Consider the following 19,133-nt stretch of genomic DNA (forward strand, 5'->3'; position numbering starts at 1 on the left):
GGAAGTTCTCTGTCAATGTATGATTGTAGCCATTTCTGTATTACCTTGAGCAAAACTTTACTCGCTTGAGATATCAAAGAGATTGTCCAATGATTACACTTAGACATGAGATCTAACTTGCCTTGGGATTTGCCATGTTTCAATTAATTAGTCATTTAAAAAGTGGCAAAAAATTTTGTTAATTTTTCTATTCTAAGAAGCATTTAGCCAACTGTGATCCAAATGAAATTAGAAGTGTTTTTTGCATTAACAAGATAGATTTCTTTAAAATGTTATTTATTTGAAGAGGAAAAAAGTATGTTGTTTTGAAAATACAAACTTTCCAAATTTGGAATACCCTAAAATAAATTTAAATTTGTTTGTTTAATTTGTAAAAAACAATATTTTTCTGGTGGTTGTGGTGGTGCTATGCCATCAAGTCAGTTTTGACTCATAGCAACTTTGTATAGGGTTTCCAAGGCTGTAAGTCTTTACAGGTGTTGAAATCCTCATCCTTCTCCTGAGGAGCACTGGTAGATTCGAACTGCTGACCTTGTGGCTAGCAGCCCAATGTGTAACCCACTATACCAGCAGAGTTCCTTATTTTTCTAGAAACAAACTGAATATCTAATTCAGGTTAATCATTATTAGCATGTAATGACAAAATTGAAAGATTAAGTTTAAAATTACCTTCTTCCATTAGTGCCACAAAAGCAAGCATTTAGTACCATGCTATAAAGGTAATGTTCCAGTCTATATCTTTTGGGTACTGTTTTCTTTATACTTCATAAATATTTAAAATAATCAAATATGTATAAAGCCTCTAGGCATCCTAAGACTACATTGCTTCTCAAACTTTTGTTCCATTTCTAGTTATGTACGGAAGGTCCCTGGGTTGTACAAATGGTTTGTGCTTGACTACTAACCAAAAGGTTGACAGCACAAATCCACTCAGCAGTACTATGGCCTTGAAATCTGCTTTTGTGAAGATGACAGCCACGGAAATGCTATGGCACCAGGAGTTGGAACTGACTTGACAACAATGGGTTTGGATTTTAATAATGTGAGACTGTGTGTTAGAGAAAGTCATTCATGTCAACAAATACTGAAATATATTACTTTCACATATATTTATTCAACAATTGGTTACTGAATGCCTATTACATGCCTGCTATCTATACACAGTAAAGAAAATAACATTTCTCATGAAGCTTACAATAAGTTATATTTATTTTAGAAACAAATAAAGTGGAAACATTCTTATAGTCTAAACTAGAAATAGTGACTCTTCACAGGGGAAGCAGAAATCTGTGAAACTGAAAGTCACTAGTAGTTTATTCCCAACGATTCTGAAACCGCTTTTAAGCTTAGAAGAGGAAAGTAATAAATAAATAAAACTTTAAAAATTAAAGTAGTGTTTACCTCTGAATTCCTTCAAGAATATCTTTCACAGCAGTCAGTAACTTTTGAAGATAAATGAATGCTTCTTCAAATGATGCTACATTTTCAGTAGTCAGAGTTGAGGTAGAGCTCAATCTTTGAAAAACATCTGTGCTAAAATACAGAAAAAGATAAGATGCTCATAGGTACGCACACATATTTACTATAACATAGTAATGCAAAATATTTCTAAAATTCCATTGTCTGTACAAAATCACACTTATAATAGCTCTCATAATGCTGATCTATTTAAATTATAAACGAGAGGTTGTTGTTGTTGTTGTTAAATGCTGTTGAGTCAAGTCAATTCTAACTCATAGCGACCCTGTATTGGGTCTCCGGGGAGCACCTGGTGAGCTTGAACCACTGACCTTGCAAGCCAGCGCATCCCTGTAGCACCACATCAGTGAGATAAAAGATAGTGATGTGAAAGTCTAAGCTTACAGACATGCAAAGGATCTAGATCTGAAACTATACAGGTATAATCTAAAGTAATATGTACTGCAAAAACTGTATGGTTATGTTTCACTCCAAGAAACCAGAGAAAACACAGGGGAAGTAAAAGCATCAATCTACATTCAACTTGCTACTTTAGAATATAAGGAAGAAGAAAAAAGCTAGGAATGAGACTGCTGAAACTGGAAGTTATATTTATATACTTTATCATGGTAATTCTACTACTATAAATCTACTATAAATTAATTATTATTTATAAAAGGGTAACAACTAGTAAATATACAGTAATATGGTATTACTGTTGTTAATTGCTGTTAGGTACCTGATGACACATGGTGACCTTAGCATAACAAAATGAAATAGCCCAGTCCTACACCATGCTTGATGTTTGGTGTGTTTCAGTTCATTGTTGCAGTCAATTGATACAGTATTAAACAATCATTAAAATGATGTTTATGCCATCTATAAAAAATGTTTAAACACTAAAAATATTTTTAAATTACTTATACAACCTAATAAAAACCGAAGGCTGTAGAGTCAACTCTGACTCAATGACCCTACAGGACAGAGAAGAACTGCATAGGGTTTTCAAAGCAAAAGCGTGTGGTACAGTGAATTATGGCTCGTTTATGCTAGTTTTCATAACTGTTGTTGTTGTTTTTAAGTACTGTGGAGTTGGTTCCAATTCATAGTGACCCTGCACAGGGTTTCTGAGGCTGGAATCTTGACAGGAGCAGAATGCCTCATCTTTCTCCTGCGGAACTGCTGGTAGTTTTGAACTGGTGACCTTGAGGTTGGCAGCCCGACTTGTAACAACTACGCTACCAGAGCTCCTTAGTTTTCTTAACAACCACCTAATAAATGGGTGGCACCATGCAAATAGGGTGTAAAGACTCCAGTGTGGGGAGTGGGTAATTTTGCATTGCACTAGGTTTAAAAGGAGCCGTCTCAGAATCAGTACCATCAAGAAAGAAGAGCTACCAGAAGAGCTCATCTTTGAACTTCGAGAGACGTGTGAAGAGCCACAGTTGTGGCAGAGGCAGCAGCAGATGCAGTGGCATAGAAAGACGAGCAGCGAGCTTCCCAATCCACAGACTGACTAAGGTTGAGGGCCTTTTGGCAAGAGGCTGGTTTTCAGAATAGGGTGCTCTTTGGGCATTTATCTATAGGGCTAAAGGGGCTTTGAAACAATTGGCTGATCAGGGCAAGAGGCCCAGAAGCTGTGGCTGAAAGGCTGAGTATAAGAGAGGCATGACTGTTATATGACTGAGAAGAGGTTCTCCTGACCAGAGAACTGCTGTACCCTGAGTGTTTCTCATCTGGAATTATACCGTTAACTTCCTTAATAAACTCTATCGTTTTGAGTATTGTGTGTGAGTTCTGTGTGGCCACTGCAAAGCATTCTCAAATCCAGCAGAGAAGCAGAGAACTGTGGGAGGAAGGGTTGGTGTTAGAATAAGATAGAGAAACTTGGAGGATGGAGGCATGTCTAACCTCTCCTTTGTAGGAATTGTCCTTGGGATGATTTTGAGCTTTATTCTCCTTCCCTCTTGTGAAGTCAGAGGAGGTCAGACACAGCCCCCAACCATTTCTGCAGTGAGTTAAATTTATTCAGGAAAGAAGATACAACGAAGTTGAAATTAAATTGAAGGGCTAGGAGAGATTTATTTATTTTTTAAATGCATTGTTCAAGTGCTAGTGAATCAGTCCTAGTGAATCAGAATATCTAGGGATAGAATTTGTTGTTTCTGTTGTTACCACTGAATCTGTTCCAACACATAGGGACCCTACGTAGGGTTCCCAAGGTGCGCTAGTACATTTCAACCACCAACCTCATGATTCATATTGGCCTTGTGGTCCAGTGCTTTATCCTACAGTACCATACTAGAACTTGTTGTGGTTAAGTGCAATACAGTTGGTTGGACTCATAGTGACCCTGTATAGGGTTTCCAAGGAGTAGCTGGTGAGTTTGAACTGCTGACCTTGCAATTTAAATCAACCTTATGGTCAGCGCTTATTTTTTTAAACTCCCCAGGTAATTCTGATGGTACATCTCCAGTTAAGAATCACTATTTCTAATGAACCAATTTGCCAAAAAGAGCCTCATCAGTGAAGCTAGGACATTAAACTAACAACTCAATTATTTATTATTCAATATCATAAAAACAAAACAAAACAACAACAACAAAAAAACACCAGACTTGTAAATCTAGAATTCAACACTTTGGGGAAAAGTACCTGTTCTGATATATTGTAATCCAAACATTCTCTAGGACAGACCAGATTTCTTGATGCCTGTTGGGTTGGGGAAGCTGAGAACCCAAGAAAGAGGTAATCTCCTGATTACTAGGCTTCATTGAAGAAGTATCTTCCTGCTTTTTACCGACAGTGTTTTCTGAGGGATTTGACTTAAGTTTTGACTTGACCTGGGAAAATAAGAATTGTATAACATGCAACTAGTCCTTCTCTAATAAGTGAACAAAGCAGAATGCCAACTCTGCTTACAAATGTTACAGTTTTCAGCGAAGTGCTGGCTGTTCTTGGTCCTTTTTCATGTACAGAATGTGCCCAGAAGAGCATCGGAACTAGATGTTATATTTTTCTTTTCCATTTTAATCAAACAGTATTTCCAGTCTGCTTATTATATGACCAATCTTAGCTAAATGCTGATGTCAACTAAACAATATTGTTAAAACACTTTTACTTCTATGGTTGGTATTGGGCTAGACAGAGAATACCCAGAGTATAAAGAAAGATAATATGATAGATCAAGCCTCTAAACACTTTGTTGTTGTTGTTATGTGCCGTGGAGTCGGTTCCGACTCATAGCGACCCTGTACAGGGTTTCCAAGGCTGTAAATCTTTACGGGAGCAGAGAGCCTCATCTTTCTCCTGCAAAACAGCTGGTAGTTTCAAACAGTTGACCTTGCGGTTTGCAGCCTGATTATTAACCACTGCACTACCAGAGCTCCTTTAGAGTCCAGTAAAGCAAATAGGATTACAAAAGGCTGCTTTAAAAAATAGTAATAAGGGATAGTTGCAGAGCTGCTGGAAAAAAAACTTCCCTAACATCATGAATGACGAGAAGTTATGCGTTCAAGAAGCTGAACGAATCCCAGAAAGGAATAGACCACCAAAAGAATATCACCAAGACATACCATAAATAAACTCTTCAAATTCAAAGACAAGGAGAGAATACTGAAAGCAGCTACAGATAAAAGGAACGTTACCTACAAAGGAAAGTCAGTAAGATTAAGCTCTGATTTCCCAGCAGAAACCATGTAGACAAGAACACAATGGGGAGACATACACAAAACTCTGAAAGAAAAACTGCCAACCAAGAATCCCATACCCAGTAAAGCTAACAATCAAATATGATGGCAAAATCAAAACATTTCAGGATAAACAGAAATTAAGGGCTTTTGTTAAGGCCAGGCCAGTGCTCCAAAACATGCTAAAGGGAGTTCTTTGGACTGAGAAACAAGAATACGAAAAAACAACCAGAGATTGATATATGTGGCAACCACCTGGAACTCAGTCCAGAGACGGAAGAATGCAGGGCAAAACAAAACTACTAGATTGAAACAAGGGGATCTAGGAGGTAAGTCTATGAACAGGACAACTACAAGCGAAAAAAGCAAAGAATTTAGTAACAGAGATCCAGATGGTGAGGAGGTCATGTAGATCTCAGAATAAAACAGACTGTCATAAAAAACATAATAAAACCTCAAAGAAGCTTAATATATTTCCACATCAAATCAAGAAAAGAAATTTCCAAAAAGACTATGGAAACATTAACACTATAAACAAATTGACAAGAAAAAGCACACAAACAAATGAACTCAGTACAGAAGGCATAAAGAACAAAGAAACCAGCAACTCCACAAAATACAAACAGCATAATGTCAACAATTAATCCATACCTATCAACAATTACACAGAACATCAATGGATTGAATGAACTAGTCAAGAGGCAGAGAATAGTTGAATGGATAAGAACACAGGATCCTTCAATATGCTGTCTCCAAGAGACACACCTAATGCACAAAGACAAATAGATTAAAAATGAAAGGACAAAAAAATATATACAACGCTAATGGCAATAAAAAACAAGCAGGAGTAGCAATATTAATCTCAGACAAAATAAACTTTGAAGCAAAAAACCAGCATAAGAGACAAAGAAGGTCATTTTCTTAAAGGGTTAAAGGGTCAATTGAACAAGACAACATAGTCGTAATAAAAATCTATGCCCCCCCAAAGAAAGGGCCCCAAAATACATAAAGCAAACCCTAATAGAGCTGAATAAAGAAATAGACAACTCTATAATAATAGTGGCAGATTTTAATACACCACTTTCAAAAAAGGATAGAACTAAAAAGAAGCTCAGCAGAGACAGAGAGGAACTGAACACAATCAACCAACTTGACCTCATAAATCTATATAGAGCATTCAGCCCAAAAGCAGCATAATACACATTCTCCTTCTGTGCACATTGGAACATTCTCCAGAATAGACCATGTGTTAGGCCACAAAGCAAATCTCCATAGATTTAAAAACATCAAAATATTATACGGCATCTTCTCAAACCACAATGCTATAAAATTACAAATCAACAATAGGAAGATCAAGAAAACAAAATAATATTCATGGAAACTAAATAGCACCCTGCTTAAAAGCTACTGGGTAGTAGAACAAATAAACAGCAAAATAAAAAAAACTCCTAGAAAGAAATGAGAATGAAAACACATCATACCCAAACCTTTGGGAAATAGCAAAAGCAGTGCTGAGAGAATAATTTATTGCAATAAATGCACACATTCAAAAGGAAGAAAGAACCAAATTCAACACATTAACACAGCATCTATAATAATTAGAAAAAGACCATCAGAGTAAAGCTACAGCCACCAGAAGAAAAGAAATAATAAATATTAGAGCAGAAATAAATGAGATAGAAAACAGAAAAACTATAGAAAAAAATCAACAAGACAAGAAGCTGGTTCTATGGAAAGATAAATAAAATTGATAAACCATTGGTAAACCTAACAAAAGAAGAGAAGACACAAATGACACACATAAGAAACCACATGGGTAACATTACAACAGAACTAATGGAAATAAAAAGTATAATAACGAAGTACTACGAAGAGTTGTGGTCTAGCAAATTTCAAAGTCTCAAGGAAATGGATTCATTTTTAGAAAAGCATGACCTGCATAAACTAACACAGAGTAACACAGAAAACTTGAACAGACCTATAACAAAGGAAGATATAGATCAGGTCATCAAAAAACTCCCAATCAAAAACAGTTCAGGACCAGATGGCTTTACTTGTCATCTTTCAGAGAAGAGTTGATACCTATTCTACTCAAACTAATTCAGAAAATAGAAAATAAAGGAAAACTTCCTGAAACATTTTACAAATCAAGCATAATCCTCAAATCAGAACCAGGAAAAGATATCACTAAAAAAAGTAGTATTAAGGGCAAGAAAATTATTTAAACTTTATGTTATGGGCAATAATGAACCACTAGAAGTTTTTGTAATTTAGGTAGTGATATATTCAAAACTGTAACTTAAAGTAAGATAAACTGGAATGGAGTGAAGGCAGTAAGATTGGCGAGAGAAGTATTAACAGAATCCAGTAAAGGAGATCTGAGAACTAGACCGATGCGGAAAAAGGTAGTGGAATGATAAAATAGATGTATTTAAGAACTATTAAAAGTATAAAAGTATAACTACAGACTTGGCCAAAGACTAGTTTCCAGGAGTAAGGGAGAATTTAAGATTTGTTTTCAACCTAGATGCTAGAAGAATAATGCTATAAGAATAATAGAAATTTGGGGTGGCCATAAAGTCTGGAAAATATGCATGTGTGTGTGCCCAATGTGTCTTAAATAGACTGAGTTCCTTGATTACTTCTCCAAGGGAATATAAGGGTGTAGTTTTATTCAGTGGAAAAAAAAAAAAAAATCAAGAACACAAATAGCTTGAAGCAAAGTATCTAAAGTGGATATGCATGAAGTGATGAAATGCTACTTTAATGAGCTGCATTCACTGCAATTTTAAACAGCAAATTGAACTATGCTTTGCTGATGAGGGCCAAACATACTGCATATATTAGATACTGTAATATAATAGCAAGAAAAATTTTAATGTATATTTTCTATGCTTATAAAAATGGCTGAGAAGGTAGAAGAGAGAAAGGGTAGAATTGATCATTAGGAAGCAAATGACACTTAATCATTTCTTAATAGTGTGGAACAAAACTCAACTTTTAAAGAAATGGACAAAACGGTTATAGAGTGCTTGTTTAAGAAGCTTATAAGAAGGATATAGTGTAATAAAACTATATGGTCAACGAACAGTATTTAAGAACAGAAGGGATCTAAGCAAATTTGAAGGCCAAGTAAAAAAGCTGTATTATTAATTCATAAAACGTATCATCTTGGGGGAAAACATTAACTTAGATTAAAAAAAAAAAAAAAAGCCTGATAAAATGAAAAAAAAAATTAACTATAAGTTTAAAAATTTAGGTTTTAGTTTTGGCTCTATAGTAACTTATTTGTGAACTTAAATCACTCCATTTCTTCATGTTTAAATTTCCTTGTTAAAAAAGGAAGATTTCAAAGGTAAGTTTCACAGGTTTTTAGTTTCATAGGTTATTCATGTTATTAAATGCTTTAAAAGTTTACTTCCAATGTCATTAGTAACAACAGTTCATATTTACTGAGCAATTGCTTTATATAGGAATTATTCTAATAATTCTACATTTATTAATTTAGTTTGGAGTCTTGGTCTAGAACTTTAGGATAAGCACTCGACCACAAGGTCAATGGTTCAAACTAACCATGTGCTCCTCAGAGGCCCTATACAGGGTCGCTATGAGTTAGAATTGATGGCACCTAACAATGACAACACTCACGGAAGCAGTAGTCAGAGATCAAACGATGTATTGCATTAGGCAAATCTGCTGCACAAGACCTTTTTAAAGTCTTAAAGAGCAAAGATGTCAGCTTGAGGACTAAGGTGCGCCTGACCCAAGCTATGGTGTTTTCAATAACCTCATATGCATGCAAAAACAGGACAGTGAATAACGAAGACTACAGAACAATTGATGCCTCTGAGTTATGGTGTTGGAGGAGAATATTGAAAGTGCCATGTGCTGCCAAAAGAAACAATAGATCGTTTTGGAAGAAGTACAGCCAGCGTGCACCTTAGAGGCCAAGATGGCCAAACTTCATCTCTCATACTTTGGACCTATTGTCAGGAGGGACCAGTTGCTGGAGAAGGATATCATGTTTGGTAAGGTGGAAGGTCAGAGAAAAAGAGGAAGACCCCTAACGAGATGGATTGGCCAAGTGGCAGCATCGATGGACTCAAGAGTGGCAATGGTAATGAGGTTGGCCTAGGATCAGGCAGTGTTTCGTTCGCTATGGGTAGGTACCAACTCGATGGCACCTAACAATAACAATGACAACATTAATTATTTAATCCTCACAATCACCTTCTGAAACAGATCCTATGATTATCTACTGTGTATAACTAAGGAACCTGAGGAGTGGAAAGGTTAAACAGCTAATCCAAGGTCACACAGATGGTAAGTGGCATGAATAGGATTTGATCTTCAGCAAATACAGGTTCAGCCTGTGCTCATTTAACCAACTACACTAAACTGACTCACTGATATCATAAGGCAAACAGATAACTATGCCAATTAGGGCAAACAACAAGGAAAAACAAGCATGGGAGAGTACACAGAGCAGCAATGCCTTCTAAGAAGAGAAAATTTGTTGAACCAAAGTGTGAGCTCTCAGCAACTGGAAAAATATTATCCTCTATTTCTGGAACAGGAAGAAAAAAGGGATAATTCTTGTTCCCATTTTTGTCTTAATAAATACACTTGGATAAAAAGAAGTTTTTTCCTTATATAACTTTTAATTATCACATACTTTAAAAATAAGACCTAGCATATATACACCTAATGTCTTTTTTCCTCAGCTCCTAAACAGAAGTGTATAAACAATACAAACAGATTTCTTTATCAAACATTTAGATGTGCTTACTATATGTTGTTGTTGTTGTTAAGTGCCGTCGAGTCGGTTCCGACCCATAGCGACCCTGTACAGGGTTTCCGAGGGTGTAAATCTTTACGGGAGTAGAAAGCCTCATCTTTCTCCCGCGGAGTGGCTGATAGTTTCGAATCGCTGACCTTAAGGTTCGCAGCCCAATTCATAACCACTACGTTACCAGAGCTCCTTATATGTTAGGCTTTGTAAATATTATTTATTGACTCTCATGACAAGTCTGAGGCAGAGATTATTATACTCATTTTACAAAAGAAGGAATTGAGGTTCAAAGGGATTAAGTAACAACAAACTAGTCAGGATGGGGGTCCTGAGGCACATAAGTGTAATGCTTATTAACATGACTGATATTAATTGTTCTATCATCTTAGTAGAGTACATACTACTTTTTTGATGGTTGGAAGGTTAATAAAAGAAAAATGTACATACTACTTTTCTATTCCCCTCCATAGATATAAACGCATGGAAAATAATAATAGTTATCTTTCCTCTTCAGTTTCTCAGAAGCAAATACATACTATTACTCTTCTCCTAATTTTCTATACATGATAAATTAAGATTGCTGTTGAGCCAGTTCCCACTAACAGTGATCCAGTACAGGGTTTCCAAGAATTTAAATCAGGGGTAGGGAACGTCTGGTTCATGGTCCATGTAAGACCCGATAAATCATTTGCTCTAGTCCTGAAAACCAGAGTTCCAGCCATCATATTACTGTTGTTTAGTGTTGTCGAGTCAATTCTGAGCCATCACATTAGAGATGAGTTAATTAAATGGCCAAATATAGCAGGCTAATTTTTTTAAGTTCATAAATTTGTATGGCGTTAAAATTTTTGGCAGAAAAAAGGTTTCTCACCCCTACTTTAAATCTTCGCAGGAGCAGAGAGTCTATTTCCTCCCACAGAGAGGCTTGTGGGCTCAAACCGCCAACCTTTGGTTCAGAGTCCAGTGCTTATCATAGGAAGCCACCTTACTCACCAAATTAAGATTAGGTGGATTTTTAAAAACAGTTAATTTCTTTTGATGCATAAATTTCTGAGACAAGACTTGGTGTCTGGTACATATATCAAATCTAATGCATTCTACAAAACAACTGGTAAGCCTGGGACCTCAAAAGATTGTAAATGACCATCTAAGGTACAACAGTTGGTGTCTATTTACCTGGAGCAAAGGAAGGAGGAGAATCAGGGAAAGGCGGCTAGAGAATGCCTGGGTAATGGTCTCCATGAATAACTGCCTTCTCCTTTGCCAGCAGATTAGAAGAACTGGGTGGTACCTGACTATCATAACTGAACACTTTGGTCAGAAGTTCTAAAGAAAAATTCTGATAAAAAATACAAACAAAATTTAAATTTTCATGGAATCCAGACTTTTTGGAGCCATAAAGGCTGGATGAAATCTTCAAACTATTGCCCTGAAATCATCTTTAAACACTAAACCAAAAATATCCCTGAAGTCTTCTTTCATCCAAACAATAATTTAGCTTAATTAGTAAAGAATGTCTATTTTGCATATTGTATTTTAATAAATAACTATATAGGATCAAAATGACAAAAAGCAACACAAAAAGTTACATTAAAAATTAGGAGGCAGTGAGTTTCTATAATTTGGAAGACTAGCAAGAATGATTTACACCTTGAAAAATGTAACCAATGTCACTGAATTGTAAATGTAGAAATTGTTGAACTGATAGATGTTTTGCTATATCTACATTCACTGAAATATAAAATAATTAGTTTTGGAAATAAAAACAAAAAAACTCTTGTTGAAAGTATATTTTAGAGGCCCAAACTGAATCATAATGTCCAGGATGATTTATACAGTGAACTGTTTCTAACATGGACATAAACAACCAACTCATCAGAGTTCTAATTCTGGAAACAACACAAACTGTTTCAATCAATCACACTAATGCCAGGTGATGGGAGAAAAGATCTAATGAAAATGCTAAGCTTTTCAGCAACCACCTTTACAAACCATTTGTTAAGGTAGCCAAGGAAATTTAAGACACAGGAATCAGTAACTTACTAAACAGCAATTCATTATTTTTAAATGCACAGTAGGCAGCATGTAACAGGCATACTATTTTTTGTAATAAACACTAAATTTTACCAACATATTTTCACGGTTTCATGTGTTTCCAACTGATAAAAGGAGTTTAAAACTGGATATCATTTTTATTTATTCCAATCAATGCTACATTTTAATTTTTTCTCAAGCTTCTTACTAAAAGACTACCAAGCCTGTAGTAGAAGCAATGGACTGCTAACCACAGGGTTGGCAGTTCAAACCCAACAGCTGGTCTGAGGAAGAAAGATGAGGTTTTCTGTTTCTGTAAATAATCACAGCCTTGGGAATCCTATACAGAGTCACTATGAGTTGCAGACAACTTGATGACTGTGGCTTTGATTTGGTTTTAGTTACGAATGTATGTACCCTGAACTTTCCATCTTGTACACTGTTTGTTTCATTAAGGATGTGGTTTAAGGCTCAATTCCATCATGGAAAAGGGTAATATATCTTTTCCCAAACATTTCATGTACAATATTTAGCTGCAGACCCCTAAATCCTGGGTGTATTCATTCCTACTAGTAGATCTAAAAGTCTATTTATTGTTTTTTTTAGAGAATGAAAAAAAAAAAAAGAGAATGAAACTCCAAAGAGTGTCATTTCAAACCAAAGGATAATTTCACCCCTGTAATCAATTCTTTCCTCCAGAATTATCACACATTCCCTATTAGTTTATAAAAAGGACACTTCTTTTGCTCTATGAGATGCTCTCTCTACTTTCCTCAGCAACTGTGACTAAGTTTAATCACAGGTTAGTAGACAGGTCCTATCTAGCCCTCAAACCTCAACGAGAAAAATCTAGCCAATGCAGTTCCTTAAATGAAAACAGGAGAACAGGACAGCTGTATGAGATGACATTTTCATCTATTTCCTAACTAGTAATTGTGAAAATGAGTTTCCTGAGCTATTTCTGGCATATAAAACTCTCAGAATTTTCTAGATATAAAATTAAAAGGCTGAAGGAATAGAGTGTAACTAGAGAAAAAATTCATATAGATAAATTAAAAAGAGGTCAAACAAGGCATAGGTGCTAGGCTAACTGCATAAGAATCACATGAGAAATGTTTAAAAATTAGCAGGTAAACAGGAAAAGGTCAGCAGACTGATTGGATCACTGTATTGTTATTAATGTTAATTTCCTGATTAATCGTACTGTGTTGGCAGTAGTGGTGTGCCATAAAGTCGGTTCCGACTCACAGCAACCCTGTATAGGATTTCCATGGCTGTAAATCTTTATGGAAGCGAAAGCCTTATCACCTGTGGAGCAGCTGGGATATTTGAACTGCTGACCATGTGGTTAACAGCCCAGTTTATAATCCAGTGCTCCCTAATTGTAATGCAGTTATGTAGAATAACTTCCTTGTTTTTGAGGCATATAATATCTGCAATGAACTTTTAAACAGTTCAGAGAGAAAGAAAACAACAAAGCAAATGTGATATAATTTTAACATTTGGGAAATCTGGGTAAAGGATATAAATGGGAATTCTTTGTACTACTTTTGTAACTTTCATGTGTTTGAAATTATTTCAAAATAAAATGTAAAACATTTGCTGTTGTTGTTTGGTGTCATCAAATTGGTTCTAACTCATAGCAACCCTGTATAGGGTTTCCAAGGAGCAGCTGGTAGGCTTAAACTACTGACCTTATGGTGAGCAGTCCAGTGCTTATCCTACAGCGCCACACCAAGACTCCATAACATGACTGGGAACTTTCAAAGGCAGAAATCTAATTTAAGGTTAGGTAGGGAGGGGTATGGTATCTGCATGTTTGAATAAATGTCTTAAGTGTTTTTGATTAATGCTGACATCCCTTGGTCAGGAGAATGAGTATGCAAAGACGACTGCATAACTTTCTTCGACCCATAAATAAAATTATGTAAGATCCCAACAACTGCTGTGACACTTCTTCCCTACAAAAACGAGTATGTTCTGCAACTGAAGATACCAGGTACCAACCCTCTCTAATAATTACTGCCTTTAATATGACAGAATTAAGTTAAAATTAAGATATTCTTTTATTTACTGTTGTCTTCTAAATACATTTTTAAAACTTACATGATTTTTGTTGTTTTTAGTTGTCACTGAGCTGATTCTGACTCAGCATTCCAAAGGGGTCTTACCTCTGTGACTGTCTGGAGCAGTTTGTTCACTTGAGCAAAGGCTTGTGGAAGAACACCATCATAATTTGACCTTGTACTGAAAGCATGTAACAAACTTTTGGAGTCCTGAAGCAGGAATCTCACTGTTGTAAAATCCATTGCATTATTAGCTGGTTACAGAAAATTTAGAAAAAAAATTATATAAAAATGAATACACAACATACAAATGTCTGGAAAATGAAATCAAGTACTTGTATCAATTACAAAATTTTAAAAGAGCACCTATTTGTATTTATATACCTGACAAATTTATCCCACTGGTATATAAGGCCAACTGGTATATAACTTAGTTAAGTTATAAACAATGTTCTTGGAGTCAATTTGGGCACTTTCGTGTTGAGAATCTATGGGTTCCTTCAACATGGCCATCCTCAAAGTAAAAGTCAAGTGAAAAGATACAACACTTTTCCAAAAAACTTCAGGTTATCACCATAACAACTAGTAATCACAGTTTTAAATCTGAGTTTGCTTCACATAGAGACTAGTATGAAGGCATCAAAGATTTACATTTTAATGGTAAACACGTAAGTATTACACAGTATACCTCTCATAGTGAATACTCAGCTACTATGCAGAGGCTTATGTACACAAATAGTGCCTATGGCAAGCATTGGAATTGTGTCCCTGTCTAAATATCTAAGCATCACTTGTCTGTCAGTTTGTTGTACTGTGGTGGCTTGAGTGTTGCTGGAAGCTATGCTTCTAGTTGTTAAGTACTGTTGAGTCAATTCCAACCCTTAGTAACTCTGCATAGGGTTTCCAAGGCTGTAAATCTTTATGGGAACAGAAAGCCTCGTCTTTCTCCATGGAACTGCTGGTAATTTCGAACTACTGACCTTGAGATTAGCAGCCCAGTTCGTAACCACTATGCTACTAGTATTTAAAATATCAGCAGGGTCACCCATGGTTGACAGGTTTCAGGAGAGCTTCCAGATTAAGAAAGACTAGGAAGAAGAAAAGGTGGACTACATCTGAATGTTTAGCCAACCTTATGGATAGCAGCGGAATATTGTCAGATACAGTGCCAGAAGATAAGCACCTAAGGTTGAAAGGCTCAAAACATGACTGGGGAGGAGCTGCCTCCTCAGAGTAAAGGTGACCATGATGACACCAATGTAATAAAGTCTTCAGGACCTTCATTTATTGATGGGGCACAACTCAAAAAGAGAGAAACACCTGTAAATATCCATTAGTAACTGGGACATGTATGAAGTATAAATGTATAAAGTCTGAATCTAAGAAAATTGGAAGTTGTCAAAAATGAAAATAGAATACATAAAAACAGATATCCTAGGCACTAGTGAGCTAAAATGGGCTGACACTGGTCATTTTGAATCTGAAAATCATATGGTCTACTATGCCCAGAACAACAAATTTCAAAAGGAATGACGCAGCATTCATCATCCAAAAGAATATTTTAAGATCTATCTTGAAGTACAATACAGTCTGTGACAGGATAATATCCATTCACACACAAGGAAGACCAGGTAATACCACTATTATTCAAATTTACAGTGATGACAAAATTGAAGAATTCTATCACCTTTAGTGGAGCTCTGGTGTGGTGCTCAAGGATAAGCACTTGACTACAAAGTCAGTTTGAACTGCAAAATGGTGGTCCAAACCCACAAGCTGCTCCTAAGAAACCCTATACAACCTCCCTATGAACCAGAACGGACTGGATAGCACTTAACAATAACAACATTAATCAACTTATACAGGGTCACTATGGGTTGGAACTGACTCGACAGCACTTAACAACGACATTGGAGAAGAATATTAAAGTACCATGAACTGCCAGAACAAATGAATCTGTGTTGGAAGAATTACAGCCAGAACGCTCCTTATAAGACAGGACGGTGAGACTTTGTCTGTCATACTTCAGAAATATTATCAGAAAGGACCAGTTCCCTGGAGAAGACATCATGCTTGGTAAAGTGGAGGGTCAGTGATAAAGAGGAAGACCCCAATGAGATGGATTGGCACAGTGGCACCAGCGTAACAAAAACTGTGAAGATGGCATAGTTCTGGGCAGTGTTTCTTTCTGTTATGCATAGTGTTGCTACGAGTTGTAACTGATTAGACAGCACCTAACAACAATAACTAAATATCTGACACCCATCTTCTAGATAACTTTAACATAGTATCAGCTCAAAAACACTAGTCAAGCTCATTAATGTTTTATGTAACACACTGTGGCACTACATGAAAATTAAACCTGCATCTTTCTTAAAACTTGATCAAGGATATGGTCATGTTTTTTTCAGTTTCTTCTCTTTCTACACTCAGTAGAGAATGAGTCACAGAATCTGCCATGACCCATCAAACCTCACTGCCATCAAATTGATTCTGATTCACAGAGATCCTAGAAAGAGCTTCCAAAGCTGTATATCTTTATAGGAACAGAAAGCCTCATTTTCTCCCTAGGGGCTGTTGGTGGGTTTGAACTGTCAATCTTGCAGTTAGTAGTCCAGAGTTTATGTTAAAGCAGCATCATGATTCTTCCCCTGACCCATGGAGGTTCTCACACACCAAGAGGTACTTTTAACTTGATGAATGATATTTCACAGCTGGCAGTGGAAACCGCAATGGTTAAAGGAAATTGTCAGCAGTACTTCAAGTGGCGTCCAGGACACAGGCCATACCTGCTGTACTTTAGATAGGCTTCTGTAGTGATTTACCATCAAATTATGCCAGATGAAACTTAATACTAGATATAAGGAAAACAACATTTGCATTCTGTATGTAAATAAAGTTGCTTAAATTATAGAATTAGTTAGTAAAGGGGTAACACTTAATTCACAGATTTTTAAAGACATGAATAAAGTAATTTTTTAATGTCACAGAACTCGATAGAAAAAACAACTCTTCACTATTAAGGTTTGTTGTTATTGTTGTTGTTAGGTGCCATCGAGTCGGTACTGACTCATAGCAACCCTATGTACAACAGAATGAATACTGCCTGGTCCTGGGCCAATCTCACAATTGTTGCCATGCTTGAGCCTACTGATGCTGCTATTTTACCAATCCATCTCGCTAGGGGTCTTCCTCTTTTTCTCTGACTCTCCACCTTACCAAACACAATCTCCTTCTCCAGCGACTGGTCCCTCCTGACAATATGTCCAAAGTATGAGAAATGAAGTTTGGCCATCTTGGCCTCCAAGGAGCACTCTGACTGCACTTCATCCAATACAGATCTGTTGGTTCTTTTGGCAGCCTGTGGTACTTTCAATATTCTCCTCCAACACCATAACTCAAAGGCATCAATTCTTTTACGATCTTCCTTATTCAATGTCCAACTTTCGCATGCATATGATGTTACTGAAAATATCATGGCTTGGGTTAGGCGCACCTTCGTCTTCAAGGTGACATCTTTGCTCAATGCAATAAGTAATGTTACAAAAAAAATTTTTAAGGTGTTAAATCACTACATTGCAATGTGTCTGCTTTAATTTTGTTTTAATTCTCACAGTTTTAGAGACTGTTATATTTTGAAGTACCATCATGGTTTTTCACTGGCATCATGCATTTGTTTTTAAAATATGAGAATGAGATAAAAATTATCTGCACTCTGGCTGTAGAATTTGTTAAACAACTTTTAGCAAAGACAAATGCATCATTTTTCAACATAATCTACTTTCTTTTCAATATACTTTGCCCATCTGTCAATAAACTTTCATATTATCTTATTAAAAAATGTTTTAGGCTGAGCTGCAAGTCATGAACGCGCCACTGTTCTTATTCATTTCTTCATCAGAAGTAAATCTTCATCCTTCAAGGGCTGTTTTCAAGGGACCAAACAGGTGAAAGTCTGATGGAGCAAGATCAGGATTATAAGAAGGGTGTTTTAACACCTCAAAATGATGTCTTTACAGTGCCAACAGAGTGGGCAGAGGTGTGCAGACTTGTAGTGATGAATGCATGTCTTGTCACCAATAACTATTTTTTAAGACACTTTTACCTTCCTTTGAGGATAGGTCCAAATTTTGTTTGCAGATGTCTGAATGCTTCCGTTTATGCTTTTCCATTAGTTGTTTTGGTACTCATCTTGCACAAACTTTTTGAAACCTAAGTCTGTCGTGCATTATTATGTGGCAAAACATTTGCATATCAGCATAGCTATGGACTGCCAAAAGAACCAATAGATCTGTTTTGGAAGAAGTGCAACCAGAGTGCTCCTTGGAGGCCAAGATGGCTAAACTTCGTCTCTCATACTTTGGACACATTGTCCGGAGAGAACAGTCGCTGGAGAAAGATGTCATGCTGGGTAAGGTGGAGGGTCAGAGAAAAAGAGGAAGACCACCAACAAGATGGATCAGCCAGGTGGCATCATTGATGGCGTCAAGTGTGGCGGCAGAAGTGAGGTTGGCCCAGGATCGGACATTGTTTCGTTCTGCTGCGCATGGGGGGTCACTATGAGTCGGTTCCGACTCGATGGCACCTGACAACAACAAGTAGTTTTTTTTACTGAGTATTTGGGGGTTTTCATGTATAGGATCATATCATCTGCAAATAAGGAGAATTTTACTTCCTCTTTGCCAATTTGGATGCCTTTAATTTTTCTATCATGCTGTATAATTCTGGCTGAAACTTCCAGCACAATACTGAATAGGAGCGGTGATATAGGGCATCCTTATTTGGTTCCCGTTTGCAGAGGGAAGGCTTTCAGTTTCTCTCCATTGAGAGTGATGTAGGTTCTTGGTTTCGTATATATCCTCTTGATTCTGTTGAGGAATTTCCCTTCAATTCCTACTTTGTTGAGTGTTTTTTATCAGGAATGGATTTTGGATTTTGTCAAATGCCTTTTCTGCATCAATTGATATGATCATGTGGTTCTTCTCCTTTTTCTCATTTATATGATGGATTACGTTGATTGTTTTTCTGATGTTGAATCATCCTTGTATCCCTTGTATGAAACCCACTTTGTCATGATGTTTTTTTTTTTTTTTT

General features: G+C 36.5%; 1 protein-coding gene across 1 annotated transcript in view; it reads right to left on the minus strand.

The window, feature by feature from the left end:
- The window catches only part of SWT1 (SWT1 RNA endoribonuclease homolog (S. cerevisiae)), a 127,472-nt gene that overhangs the window by 45,608 nt on the left and 62,731 nt on the right, over window positions 1-19,133 (minus strand). The window contains 3 exon segments of the mRNA XM_006872708.1: window positions 1,402-1,533; window positions 4,114-4,301; window positions 14,145-14,293. Of these exon segments, the coding sequence (XP_006872770.1) occupies window positions 1,402-1,533; window positions 4,114-4,301; window positions 14,145-14,293 (469 nt within the window).

Source organism: Chrysochloris asiatica, unplaced genomic scaffold (genome assembly GCF_000296735.1).
Source record: "Chrysochloris asiatica unplaced genomic scaffold, ChrAsi1.0 scaffold00210, whole genome shotgun sequence".
Classification (NCBI taxonomy): domain Eukaryota; kingdom Metazoa; phylum Chordata; class Mammalia; order Afrosoricida; family Chrysochloridae; genus Chrysochloris; species Chrysochloris asiatica.